The sequence below is a fragment of the Nannobrachium achirus genome (assembly GCF_963921795.1).
Source record: "Nannobrachium achirus genome assembly, chromosome: 4".
Taxonomy (NCBI): domain Eukaryota; kingdom Metazoa; phylum Chordata; class Actinopteri; order Myctophiformes; family Myctophidae; genus Nannobrachium; species Nannobrachium achirus.
The window spans coordinates 15,497,898-15,511,373 of NC_137813.1; the positions used below are offsets into that span (position 1 = coordinate 15,497,898).

General features: G+C 43.0%; 1 protein-coding gene across 1 annotated transcript in view; it reads left to right on the forward strand.

Moving 5' to 3' along the window:
* The window catches only part of LOC308283232 (ladderlectin-like), a 2,558-nt gene extending 890 nt beyond the window's left edge, over positions 1 to 1,668 (forward strand). Inside the window, exons 4-6 of the mRNA XM_080723616.1 lie at positions 1 to 123; positions 277 to 403; positions 1,183 to 1,668. The exon at positions 1 to 123 is cut by the window's left edge and continues 12 nt beyond it. Coding sequence (XP_080579742.1) covers positions 1 to 123; positions 277 to 403; positions 1,183 to 1,250 — 318 coding nt within the window. The 3' untranslated portion in view covers positions 1,251 to 1,668. The remainder of the gene's footprint in view (positions 124 to 276; positions 404 to 1,182) is intronic.
* The last annotated feature ends 11,808 nt before the right edge of the window (positions 1,669 to 13,476 follow it).

Genomic DNA, 13,476 nt, shown 5'->3' on the forward strand with positions numbered 1-13,476 from the left:
GGTTGGGGTGGACACCTGGCATCCATTCGCAGCAGTGCTGAATACAGATTTGTCCAACGCCTGATAAGTACCAAGAAATGGCGGTCGCCTGAGACGTGGATTGGAGGCTCAGATGCACAAATGGTACATTAATCTCCAATACAATGTTTGATGTTACCTCATATTACACTGCTATATATATATATATATATATATATATATATAGATCATCTGTGAGTTGCTCAATAGTGACATATTTGTACTGAATTACTGTGATGTTATATTATCCTCTAAAAGAACAATGTCTGGCTGTGGAGTGACGGGAGCCCATTTCGCTTCACATACTGGGCTGGGGGAGAACCTAACAACGTCGGAGGACGGGAGAACTGCATTGTTATGAACCATCGCTCCAGAAACCGTCATTGTAAGTCACACACGCAAGTTAAAACGATGGCTTCTCCTTTACCCTCCATGGGGGAGATTGTTTAAGATTTCTTTTGGGCATCAATGCCTACTCGGTGACGACACAAGTTGGGAATGCATGCCCCACCGGTTATCCAACACCTGTTGTGCCTGGCTCTTTAGCTGACTGGATAATGCAGTTGCCTTGTAAGTCTGTGGCCCTGAGTTTGATATCCTCTCTGCGGTGACTACAATGCTAATCATCCTTATTGATGAGGAGCAGCTCAGATAAGAGTCTGAACGTTGGTGGCGCTGCAGAAGCACTTAAATCACTTAGATCAGCTATTTCCGCTATCGATGTTCTTTTTAAAGTGTAAAGTTTTCAAATATGTCCTTAATTTCGTTGTAAATTTAGGTTATGTGTCATATCTGCCATGTGCAACTTCAAAGCCTACAAGCCGAACAGAAATGTAATTGTCAACGACAAAAACACAATTAAATCGCTAATCGCAATTATTTGAGTGGCAATTCATTGTCATGTAAAATGTCATAATCGTGACAGCCCTAATTGTGTGTTTGTTTACATAGCTGCCAATGTTGATATACTGTATAGCCTACACCAAAAATCAAGCAACTCAGGTACTCTGAGTCTTTTCTTAGACAGCGGTTTGTTATTGAGTTCAGTGGCCATTATTCAAAAATAACAAACCGATGAATTCAGTGACTGACCAATCAGAATCAAGCATTCAACCAAGCTGTGCAATAAGCAATGTTAACTTTACCTTTGTATTTATTTAACAGACCAACGCCGCTGGAATGACTTGAATTGCGGCTGGCGTTATCACTCCATCTGCAAAAAAAGAGGATGAAGAAGAACATAGAGATGACATGCATTCATGCAGGCACGCACAGTAATACACACACTATAACACACTATTGCTTGACATAAACGACAAATAACAAATTGTGTGTGTGTGTGTGTGTGTGTGTGTGTGTGTGTGTGTGTGTGTGTGTGTGTGCGCGCGCATGCGCGTGTGTGCGTGCGCGCGCGCGTGTGTGTGTGTGTGTGTGTATGTGCGCACACTATATACACAAACTTGCTCATATCCATATATCAATTTTCTGCTTTGCTAACATTGTAACGCTAGTACGCTACTGAAGGAATAAGTGACATTAACAGCAGATGGACAGTGACGACTCTCAGGTGTTGTGTTGACTTTAACAGTGAAATCAGGTGGGGTCTTGTGGTGATAATGAGAGGAACCTGAATGGAACATTTGGTTTGATTTAAGCTGCTCATAACTTGCTTCAATGTATTTACTTACGGCATCAATAAAAGACAAAAAATATTATTGAAATAATTCGTTTTTTCTTTTTCTTATTTTTTCTCTTCTTTTTTTGAGAACCACTATGTTCTACACCACAGTATGTAGACTCCAGCATATAAAGTAGAACATTTATACCTACCAGTTGTAATCAAGGACCCTTTGATTCTTCACTGTAGTGAAGAAATTATAGGACTTTCAAATACATACGTACACGCGACGATAGCCAGCTAGGAGCGGCCACAAACATCACATCGGGTTTAGCCGTGGGGGGAAAATAGTGTATTTTTTGGACTATATAAACATTGACAGCCAAGACACCTGGAATGCAGGTTTGTTCTTTGGAAAGTTGACTTAATGTCTAAACAATTATGAATGGCTAGCCTGCAGCTACTGATAGGCTAGGCTACCTCAGTTGGCTACTCTATGAGCCTATAACCATCCTGCCCCCATAAAACATCTTAAACCCACTGGACTTAAACAGGACACAAATTTGCTCTGTAATTTGACTGCTTTTTCAGTCTACACCAAATCTCTTTAACAAAGTGATGTTCCAAAACTCCATAAGCTCACATCGTGTTGCGACACGATGTGAGCTTGTAGATTGTTGGCTTATGTGTTACAATACATGATTACATATCGATGGCCAAAACACAAAACCTCCTATCTGAAAAATTCAACATTAAATCTACTATTCTAGTCACATATCATTTTTGGCAAAATGAGGGGCAGAACGATCAATTAAACATACCATATCTTCAAAAACCAACAGCCATTAAGTCATCAATAATGTTTTAGAACACAACGTCAAAGTGAATTCGAAGTAGAGACCCGGATACGGGAGGATTGGACGCCATTGTTTGGCGAAGTGCCGGGTGTGCGCTATTTAATATCATGCACCATTTGCTTTTTGTAGGTTTGAAACGAGGATAAGCTAAGGTTTAATTGGCTTGTGCTGTGTGTAATGCTAATATAGCACACTTCCAAACTGTTATGGTGTCGATAAACTCCTGTCCTCCTGTAGCCTACTTGGAATTCACTAAAACGTGTTCCATAAACATCATTGATGAATTAATGGCTTTTGTTTTTTGATACTAGTCCTTACCCGTTCAAAGATATGAGCTCCGAAATGATGTGCAGTGTGTGGGTTATGGACTGTGCACACAGTATATGAGGGATGGAAAGTAACTTTCTGGTGCTTGCATGATAATATGTAGGAGCATGTAAGAAAATGTAAGAAATACCCGTTTCGTTTAAAGGCTACAGAGATACTGTGTACCGATCTACATGACAACATCTGTAACAGGGCCAGCCAACACCCCCCCCCCCCCCACACACACACACACACACAGAGCTGGTTAAACATGTTGCCCCATGCTAGATGCAGAATAGATATAGCTCATGCTAGATGCAGAATAGATAGTAGATACACCATAAAAATGCTAATATACAGCATATGATTTGTGAAAGTGACAAACGGGCTTCACAGTTATGTCAGGTGTGTTCATATGCTAATGGTGATGCAATTTCAGATCAATTGCTCCAGCCACTGAGGAGAAACGTTGTGACAGACACTCACTCACTCAGACAGACATTCGCAAAATTATAGTATAGATATAAGTTTTCACTAGTAAGAGACCACACCTCTGCTCAAGTTGAACACGTTTATTAAACAAAGTGAAAGTGAACGTTGAGGTGTATGTGGTGTGATGATGACAGAGCCCGGGGTAGGGTGAGACCGAGTATGGGGGAAGTCTCTGGAGTGACGGCACGGATGCTCTGCTCGGGAGCTTGAGGCCTCGGCTCCGTTACTCCCCTGCCTTGGGCTCCTGGAGGATGGAGAGAAAAAACGAGGTTAGGAGAGCAAGGATTGTAAAATGATTAGGTGTTTGGGGAGGGAGGGAGGGAGGGCGTTTGAAACCTACTTTTGCAGATACAAACAGGTAGGGGAGGCAAACACAGGTGCTTTTATACTGTGGTGATTGCGACGCGGTTTGGCCAGGAGATAGTGAGGCAGGTGTATGTGATAAGGTGATTGTGACAGGGGAGTGGCAAGGATGAGCAGAGGTGGGTCTCCACTCCTGAACCTACGTTGCAAGCAGCTACATTAATTGATCATATGGAAAATGTAATATTGTCTCTTACCTCTGTCTTGGATCATGGATCCGACCTGTCCATAACAATTTATCCCAATGCTGTTTAATTTTCTAATGTATCATTCTTTGTCCATTGGCAACCAAGGAATCAATGTAAGTTAATGTTTTAATATTTCGTTAAAAATCTGATTTGAAAAACTCAGAAATCCCATTGAAACAAACGAGAGCAAATTATTTTGGAGCTCGCCCTCCCTCTTCATGGATGCTGTGAGAGATGGCAGAACTCACGGAGGAAGACGCATGCATAAAGCAGAATGGAAAACAGATGGAAACTGATGATCTGCTGTGGCGACCCAGATGGGAATTAGAAAGAAAGAAGAAGATATAACAATGTATAGCACTAGGCATTTGTTATGTAAAACTGGTACTGGTAACATGCATTTAGTTAAAAGATGAGAGGTATGCCTCGATTCAACCTGTCAATAAATACCTATTCAAAAGTACTGTTGTCTGTTTATTTGATGTTTTACTTTAAAGACTTAAATACACCTAAAAACACAAATGATGATGTGTTTATTTGTCCATACATGCCATATGCAGTATCATGACAAATACAGCATCCATGTATATCACAAAGTGAGCATTTAATTCTCGTTATTACACAACTTGGTTGAATGCTTGATTCTGATTGCTCAATCTTGGCCACAGCAGACAGGTTGCTGCCTCTACAGTCCTGTACAAAATGCACACCCCCACTGCCCAGGGGCCTCCAGGATACGCTCCCTCCACCAAAGGTCAGACGGCGAACCACCCGCCTATGCACAGCCACGCCAGAACATGCCTCCCATGGGCTCCAATACACGCACACTGGACAGAACCTTTCTCCACAGTGGAACAGCTAGCCTACCAGAGCATGTGGTCGACTCCATCCAAACAATGGCCTTCAAGCCTTTCAACGTAGAGTTCATATATAGACATCTTCTGACCACCCCTCACACTGACTGTTGAGCTAAGATACAGGTAAAACAATATCTGTCAGAACTTTTGTATCTGTATCTTACCATCCCTTTTAATGGAGACAGATATTTTGTATCTGTTTATCTGGACCAGTGGGAATGGGCCTTATTGTTTAAGATTATAATACATCTTAGAACACTGGTTCCCAAACAGTGGGTCTTGGACTGAAACATTAAGAAACCACTGTTCTAGAAGGTCAATGATGATGTGTTTTTGTATCAAATCAAATCAAATCAAGCTTTATTTATAGCACATTTACAAACAGGCAAGCTGAACCAAAGTGCTGTGCAACATTTAAAAACACAGGCAATACAAATCATCAAAGCAGTTTAAAAAAGATGCAAGAAGACAATTAGCAAAAAACAACAAAACAAAAGATGACTTTAAATGCAATTAGGAGCAATTAAAAACAACTAGGTGAGATGAATTTAAATGCAATTAAAAGCCTGGGAAAACAAATGGTTTTTAATAGGGATTTAAAAACACCAATTGACTGGGCAGATCTAATGTTAAAAGGTAGATTGTTCCATAGTCGAGGGGCCGTGGCCATAAAAGACCGGTATCCCCTGCTCTTTTTGAATTTTTGTTTTGGGACTTCCAGTAATAACTGGTCAGTGGACCTTAAGGCCCTGGCTGGAGAATAAGGTTCCACGAGGGCAGAGAGGTATGAGGGAGCCAGCCCATTTAATGATTTGAACGTAAATAAAAGCATCTTATTGCACATGTATGCGGAATAAGAGAAAGACAACAGGGTCCAGCATGGCCGGACTGGAACAAATTCAGGCCGGGAGTCATACACCCTTCCAGGCCACCCTACACACACACTACATGAAAGACACATGAACGTGCCCGCACTCACACACATGCATGGCGCGTGCATACCGTACACATGACATTCTGACAGTGCTTCAGACCATAACAATATTCAATTTTGCCTGTGAAAAAACATATACAGTAGGTCTACCCCACAGTGTAGGCCTACATGGTAGTCACTACAACACTCACTTCTACTGCATACAGTATAGTATGTGTGTCCCCAGCATATCTTGTAAAATTAGCAAAAATACTAATTCCAAAAAGCTTATCTTAGACTGTTAAAGGTTTTCCACCATAGAGAAAATAAGCAAGCGGAAATGCCATGTCCCAAAACATGTTTACTCAGCTTCAGTTACAAATATAAGTAATTCAATTCAAACAAAATAAAAAGATTACATTATGGTTGTATAGTATCAATTCTAATGTTCTCACCAAATGTCATTACTTGTGAATAATGTATTTTTTTATGTTTCAAATCTTGAAATTAATGTGTGTCCCTCAGTTGACTGCATGTCCCCCCTCTAACGCTGATGCAAATCCATCGAAATAAATAATGTCCCCTGAATATTCATCTAGGCACAATGACTTCAGAAATTAGGCTAGCATACTGTATATTTTTGATATAGGAAACCATAAGAAGTATATAAGTAACACTGTTTAATTGTCATTTTTATCAATGTTTTAGGTTGCATTACTGTTGTGGTAGAGCATTAAGCCGACATCATAGTCGCCTGGGCGGTGGAAGGCTTTACACCGCGGTGCAGTCTTTTCGAGTCTTTTTGAGTCATGAAACTACAACGTTACATCATTCCTCACGGTGGAGAGCTTTACACCGCAAGTCCCAACACATCTCTCTGTTTTTACTATCAGACAGACAGGCTCTACACCCCGTTCACTGATTGGTCGACCTGAACGGAGTTTGCGTCTGAACCAGAGGGAGGCGGGGGAGGACTTCACCGTGGGCCCCGTGACTATGATGTCCTGCACTTATTTTCTGACTTGCGGTGGAAAGCTCTCCACCGGTGGATAGCTCTCCACCGTACACTCTGATACGGCCTTTAGGCCTACATGTCCACCCTGTTATGCTTAAATGTTTGTCAAATTTCCATTCTTCTTTTTAGTTCTTATTTGTTTCAATTTGTGTACAGTGAAACTTTAGACTTTAGTCATTTTCCATCATTTAGAAGGACTCATAATCACCAGCCCTGGGTTGGAGTTTGTCAATAGTCTGTGAGCCAGGACCACAAAATGTTAAAATTAGCTACTCTAGAAATGTAATCTGGCAGTATGGCAACTTTTACTATGCCTTACACAAAATGTAGGCTACTTCTGTTCATGAAAGATGTCCACTCCAGTCCAAGAAGTCCATTCCACACCAATGAAACTATAGTCGCAACTTGCAACCAGTTGCAAGAAATAAATAACGCCATGCCAAAACACACATTTCTAATTCAGCCTAGCCTATACCTGTTCCTTGTCCCTTAAGCCTACTACCCCTTCTAGGGCATAGGCCTACACAACAAGCAACAGCAAGTTGGCACCAGAGTTTGTCATTTGGATATGGCAAGGTACCGGTATGCCATACCTGGGCTACAGGGTGAAGAAAATGTAGCCTACTTATTTTTACATGACACCCGATGAACATAGTCCACTGCAACTCAGAACTCCTGAGGTCAAACAATCCGCCAGCCTCAGCCTCTCAGTAGCTTGGATTACAGGCGCACGCCACTGTGCCCAGTGAGAACTTTGAGAGAAATGACTTCATTGGTAGCCTAATACTCTTCAGTCTTCACCACCATCTAGCGGTGGAAAAGAAAATTGCCAATATTGAAACGGAAAGGTTTTTGACTGATGTGGGAAAACATATCTATACATTTCTTATTGGAGGACAATCAGTCATGTTCCTCCTATAAATTCCAGTTTAAAGTTCTATGTTGGCCTAATTGTGAAACACTATAAAACTGTAGTGGTGGACAAAGCAGGCTACATGACAACACCAAATGAATACTCAATACTCATTAGACTCTATGGTCTAAAGAAAAGTCTGTCAGAAATCAATGTGATTTATCAGAGATAACAGATATGCCCTGACTTCTATATAAACAGTCCAACAGAAGGACAACAGAAGGAATTGTTTCACTCAAGCAGAGGTATATGGATGATTATCTGTGCAGGAATGAATGCACTCTACTAGGGGGGCACAATCACACTGGAGAAACCATGAATTATAAGCTAGTTTTGACTGCTATGAAGCTTCTGTCATACTGATAAGTCGACTTTCCATCCAAATTAATTGAAACAGAAAAGTCTTGATACAAGTGTTGCTGTAAACAGAGTGACACTTTTGTAATGTTGGAAAACAAGACTGATCTTTTAGCGGCTGTACTGTAGGCCACTGTTGGGCGGTCGACCGGTCGTTGGTATCTCTACTGACCTACAGTCAGTTTAAAATAGAGGGAAACAGAGAGAAAACAAAGAACCATGTTTTAAAGTCTCAACAAACCTCCAGTCAGTTACTTTGGATAAGGATCTGGGGTTGCATTACAGATGGAATGCATAGTACAGCAGGGTTGTCCAAACCTTTTCCAAATTAGAAAATATTAAAACACCCAAGCCAGGGCCGACAATCAATGGTCTTTTATCAGGTGTGTGCTCTGAACAAAACACAAATAACTTAGCCTTATTTCACATTACCAAATGTAAGACGTGCAAGGTAAAAAGAAAATAATAATAATAATAAAGCCTTTCTTTGACCCCTTCAGAAACAGGGAACAAGGAATCCTGACAAATCATACTAAAGTTATTCTTGTTGGACGGTACCGGCAGGCCGTTTATAATACAATTTAGGAATGAAGTTGCGGGCCCCTGATAGGTGAACCTGACAACAGTACGTCAACACTCTGTTGTGCTGACACTCTTTCACAACTTAATGTCTAACCTCATGTACATACAGTACTGTATATCTGCTGCTTTATGGACCTACTGACCCATCTTTTGTCTAAGCTAATGTGTACTGTACCAGATTGTCTACAGTCTACTACTGTATACTGTATAAAGAACTGTTTATTTTTATCCTGTGGGGGGAAATTCAGCTGATTGCTGCTTAGTCAAGTGGTCATATAGGTTTGAGGTCATGGCATTTGTGGAGATCCTTTACAGTCCCCGCATAGTTTTTGAGCGTTGCTACAGTAACCGCTCCTACATCTGGCTTTGTGTGTAGGTCCCTATGGTGGCGGCAGTGGCTCAGAGGTAGAGCAGCCACTTGGCAACCGGAAGGTTCCCAGTTCGATTCCGGCTCCCCAGAGTTAGTGTCAAAAGTGTCCTCGAGCAAGACGCTGAACCCCTAATTGCTCCCAATGAGCAGGTTGGTGCCTTGCATGGCTTCCGCCGCCATCGGTGTACGAATCTGTCTGCAAATGGGTGAATGAACGTAATGCACAATCTCTGTAAAGTGCCTTGGATAAAAGCGCTATATAAATGCGCCATTTACCATTTATATGTCCGTATGAGCACGGAACTCCATGTATGGAGATAACTAACGTCACAGACAGAACGGGCCATGCACGGAGATACTGTATGCACCGGTATGTGTGTCGTGTTTGATACCATGTGAAGTGAGCACCGCTCACTTCACGCCGGTGTGGTTTTCAAATGCATTTTATGACATGGGACTCCATATTTTGGCACTCATGACTGACAGCAGTAGTGACATCATAGTGACAATGCAAGTGTCAAGCCAGCTTGGTTTAAATCCAGACCGCTCAGAGCACTAATGGCAGTATTGCGACGGATACATGAGGATATTTCACTAGTCTTACCTTTTGCAGCCTACAAAAAGAATCAACCCTTTTGCCTGCTACAAGAGGAACAATCAAAAATTCACCGCCTACTACAGGAACGAACCATCAAGGCTTCGCTGCCTCAAGAGGAACCATCAGGAACAATTACCGTTCATACATTGTAAGGTCAACAAACATCATCATTGAAATTCTTGGCTCTTCGCAAACCCATGCTTAATAGCAGCAGCAGCGGTTCTGACAATAAACCACTATACTGCTCCTGACAATGAGCCAGCAACAAGGAGACCTAGAAGAACCAAGATCTTACAGTGATCAAGGGCTCGTCAAGACGTTGAATCAACCAGAAGCAACGACACATCGGACGACTTCCCCACGAAAGGAAACTCTCATCTGCAAACAGTGTGACAAGAGTTTCAGCCGGCAATCTCACCTGAAGGAACACCAGCGCAGCCACACTGGAGAGAAACCCTTCCAATGTGAACGGTGTGACAAAAGTTTCAGCGTCTTGAGCAACCTGAAGGCACACCAGCGCACCCACACTGGAGCCAAACCCTTCCAATGCAAGCAGTGTGACAAGAGTTTCAGTCAGTCCCGCGGTCTGAAGACGCACCAGTACATCCACACCGGGGAGAAACCTTTCCATTGTCAACAGTGCGACAAAGGTTTCAGCCACTCGTTTACTCTGAAGGCACACCAATATATCCATACCGGGGAAAAACATTTCAGTTGTGAACAGTGTGACAAGAGCTTTAATCAGTCCAGTGGTCTCAGGACGCACCAGTATGCCCACAGCGGGGGAAAGCCTCTCCACTGTGAACAGTGTGCCAAGAGTTTCAGTCAGTTGAGTCACCTGAAGACACACCAGCGTGTCCACACGGGCGAAAAGCCTTTCCACTGTCAAAAGTGCGATAAAAGCTACAAGCAGTCAGGCGAACTAAATGTGCACCAACGTGTCCACACCGGAGAAAAACCTTTCCATTGTGAACAGTGTGACAAGCGTTTCACTCGGTTGTTTCACCTGAAGACACATCAGCGTGTCCACACTGGAAAAAAGCCTTTTCCACTGTCTATAGTGTGACGAGGGTTTCACTGGAGGGAAACCCTTTCCGCTGTAAACTGTGCTGATTTGTCTCCACCGTAGGCTGTGTTTTGCACCCTGTCTGTCCATCCGTGTGTGTGTGAGTCCATCCATGTCTTTGAACAGCTAATCTCTGCCAAAATGTTTTCACATGGGCCTGTTATAGCGCCACCAGGAGGCCTATTTGTGCAAAACACATGTTTAGACACTACAGATGTTGTCCAAAGATCATGCAAATCGGTACACAGTATACAGTCATTAAACGAAGTCATTTGCAAAATGCCTCAAATCATGAACACAGTGTGTGATTTCCGTGAAATTGCACACTGTGATCAGCCTCATGTTATCGCTATAACAGGGCGATTTACCTTTAACTCCACCGATCAGCGTAAAACGTTGTATGCGCACTCCCTAGAGGCCAAGGAAAAAACAGGAAACATAGTGCCATCAGGAGATGGTCTTATGTAAAATGTTATCAACATTTCAGGCAAATCGTTAAGCATGATCTCTATATGTGATCAAGACGGATATCTTTTTCATATTCCATATTGATTGGCTAAGATTGACATTTAAAGTTTGCAGGAGTGGCCCGTTTTGAACAAAAATGCCCTCCCCTGGTCAGATCGAGGGGAAAGGAACTGGTTGGAATAATGTGTTCCTTTCACTCACTACGTCCTACCGGGGAAACTCCCCTGTCAGGTGATAAGAAGCGGCTTGCATTGAAGGAAGCATGAGCTCCTTTCGGGTCTTTACCCAGGTTGGCAGAGGGAGAGTAGCGCCCAGGATTACAGCTTAGGCAATTGGCACTGGGTGAAAAATGGGTTATAAAATAAAAGTGCACAAAAGCCACCCCTCATTGCTGCAAAAGGTCTAGAGAGAAACACCCCTTGAGAGTGGCTGTGGATGATCACTCATCGGCTTACAACCCGGTAACTGACCCTAGAATGACAACGAGTAACATCAGCTGAAGGGCAAGAGTGCCAAGTATGTAGCCGCGTCTGGTACAAGGTAACATCCATCAGAGGTCTAAGAATACATCAAGGGTGGATTAAGTGCTTGAACAAAAAGTGAGGCCGGGACCTCGCATTGATCATGTCAAGTCAGGGGAGTGAAGCTCAGCGGAAGGATTTCGCCCACAGTCAACCATAGCCTGACTGCAAGCGTCAGACTCTTCACACACACTACAGTACGTTTCACCCACCAACAGGGGGTGGTGATGTGCGGACTGATTTATCAGGCTAAGTCAACCAAGCATCGGTAGGCTACTCCAGTGGCTGAGTAACATCAGAGAACTTGGAGCAAGACACCTGCAACCTGCTTTGTGGCAGATCATTCAAGGCCACAGACCTCTTGTGAAGTATAGCCAAAGTCCAGCAGCAAGAAAGAGTCGGCAACAATCGATCAAGCTCCTGGATGGATGGGAACAAAGGAACAGTGGATATGAAATTTGAGAACATTGGCGATCTGATCTATGTCTATCAGAAAGGTTCAGAACAAAAGAGGCAGGAAAGAAGGACATGACACCAACATCCCCCCTCCCAAGTCAAGGCAGCAAGAAATCGAGCGCCTTGTCCATGAGAGAAGGGACTTGCAGTGGAAGAGAGCCTCATTGGAGGAAAGAGTGGGCATCGACCTCCTGCAAACAGACCTGAAGGGATGGTAACCGGTCTTCTCGCCAAAAATCCAACTCGCCAAATTGTCCACACTCATTGGGCAGGCTTGTCAATGCTCCTGGATTTGCCAGGATGATTGGCAATTACATCTACTATGTTAAATATTTTCTGGGGGAGGACCCCCAGATGAGAAGTCATTATTAAGGATGTCTTACTTTGCTTCTGTCACCAAATCTGTACACCTACATTTGGCATTTTAAGGCTGAAATTGTACCCATGCTAGTAAAGCAAGCCTGATAAAAGTATCAAACATGCACAAAATTCAACAGAACACAGGAAAATATATCTGTTAAGAAGTTTTGGGGGAAGGACCACCAGACCCCTGTTGGGGAGTTCCGTGCACCCCCTAAAAAATAAATCTCCTGGATTCTCCTGGACTGACAGTCCAATGTTGACAACCCTGCTCGTCCTAGCAAGTTGATTTGGCGAGTTGGAAATTTGGCGAGTGGACCTGTATTCGAAGGGATGCCTGGGAAGACTGCGGAGAGCTGAAAACCTCAGGACTTGACGCAAGAGGCAGGAAAGGGCGAGAACATCCTTCTACAGGGATCCCTTCAGATTGGTGAAAGGGCTTTTCACAAAGGAAATAAATGGGTCCCAAGTTTGACGGGAAAATAAATCACACCTAGTGTGAAGTGAGCGGTGCTATTTATGAGTTAATTTCGTCAAGCGTCCCACTAGCCAATCACAGCACGTCCTGCAAAGCTTGGCCAATGGGACCCTGGGCGTACAACAAACTTGCCAAGATGTAGGCCACGTGTGTCTGGGAATCTCTTAATCTTAATTTCCTTTTTTTTTCTTGTTATGTGAAGAACTGTGGATATAGTACTACCACACATACACCAAATACGCTGCCACAACCATGGTCAATGTTTGTTCATGAATGGAAAGTTGCATTGAAGCAAGAAAACATTCTCACAGTCAGCCATCGGTGGCATATAGGCTAGGTGATTATCATTATTCCCAAAGTGCTCACATCCGGTCTAAAACCTGTCTACTGTTTCCGATAATTTGCACATCGTAGTGGTACTGTACACACACATATTACAAATGTACATATGCACACCCACTAATACCCAAGTTATTCTAGCCCACAGAGCTTGTAGATAGCATGTTATCATGCTATTTTTGGTGCACAAAGCCAAGTACAAGGGTATAAAGGTCACCAGGGCTGGACTGAAACATATACGGCCCTGGCATCTTGGCCCAGACCGGTCCACCACAACTGGTGAGAACCAAACATAGAAGATCTACAAGCCCATAGCTGGTTTTCTGTTGTGTGTCATTTGA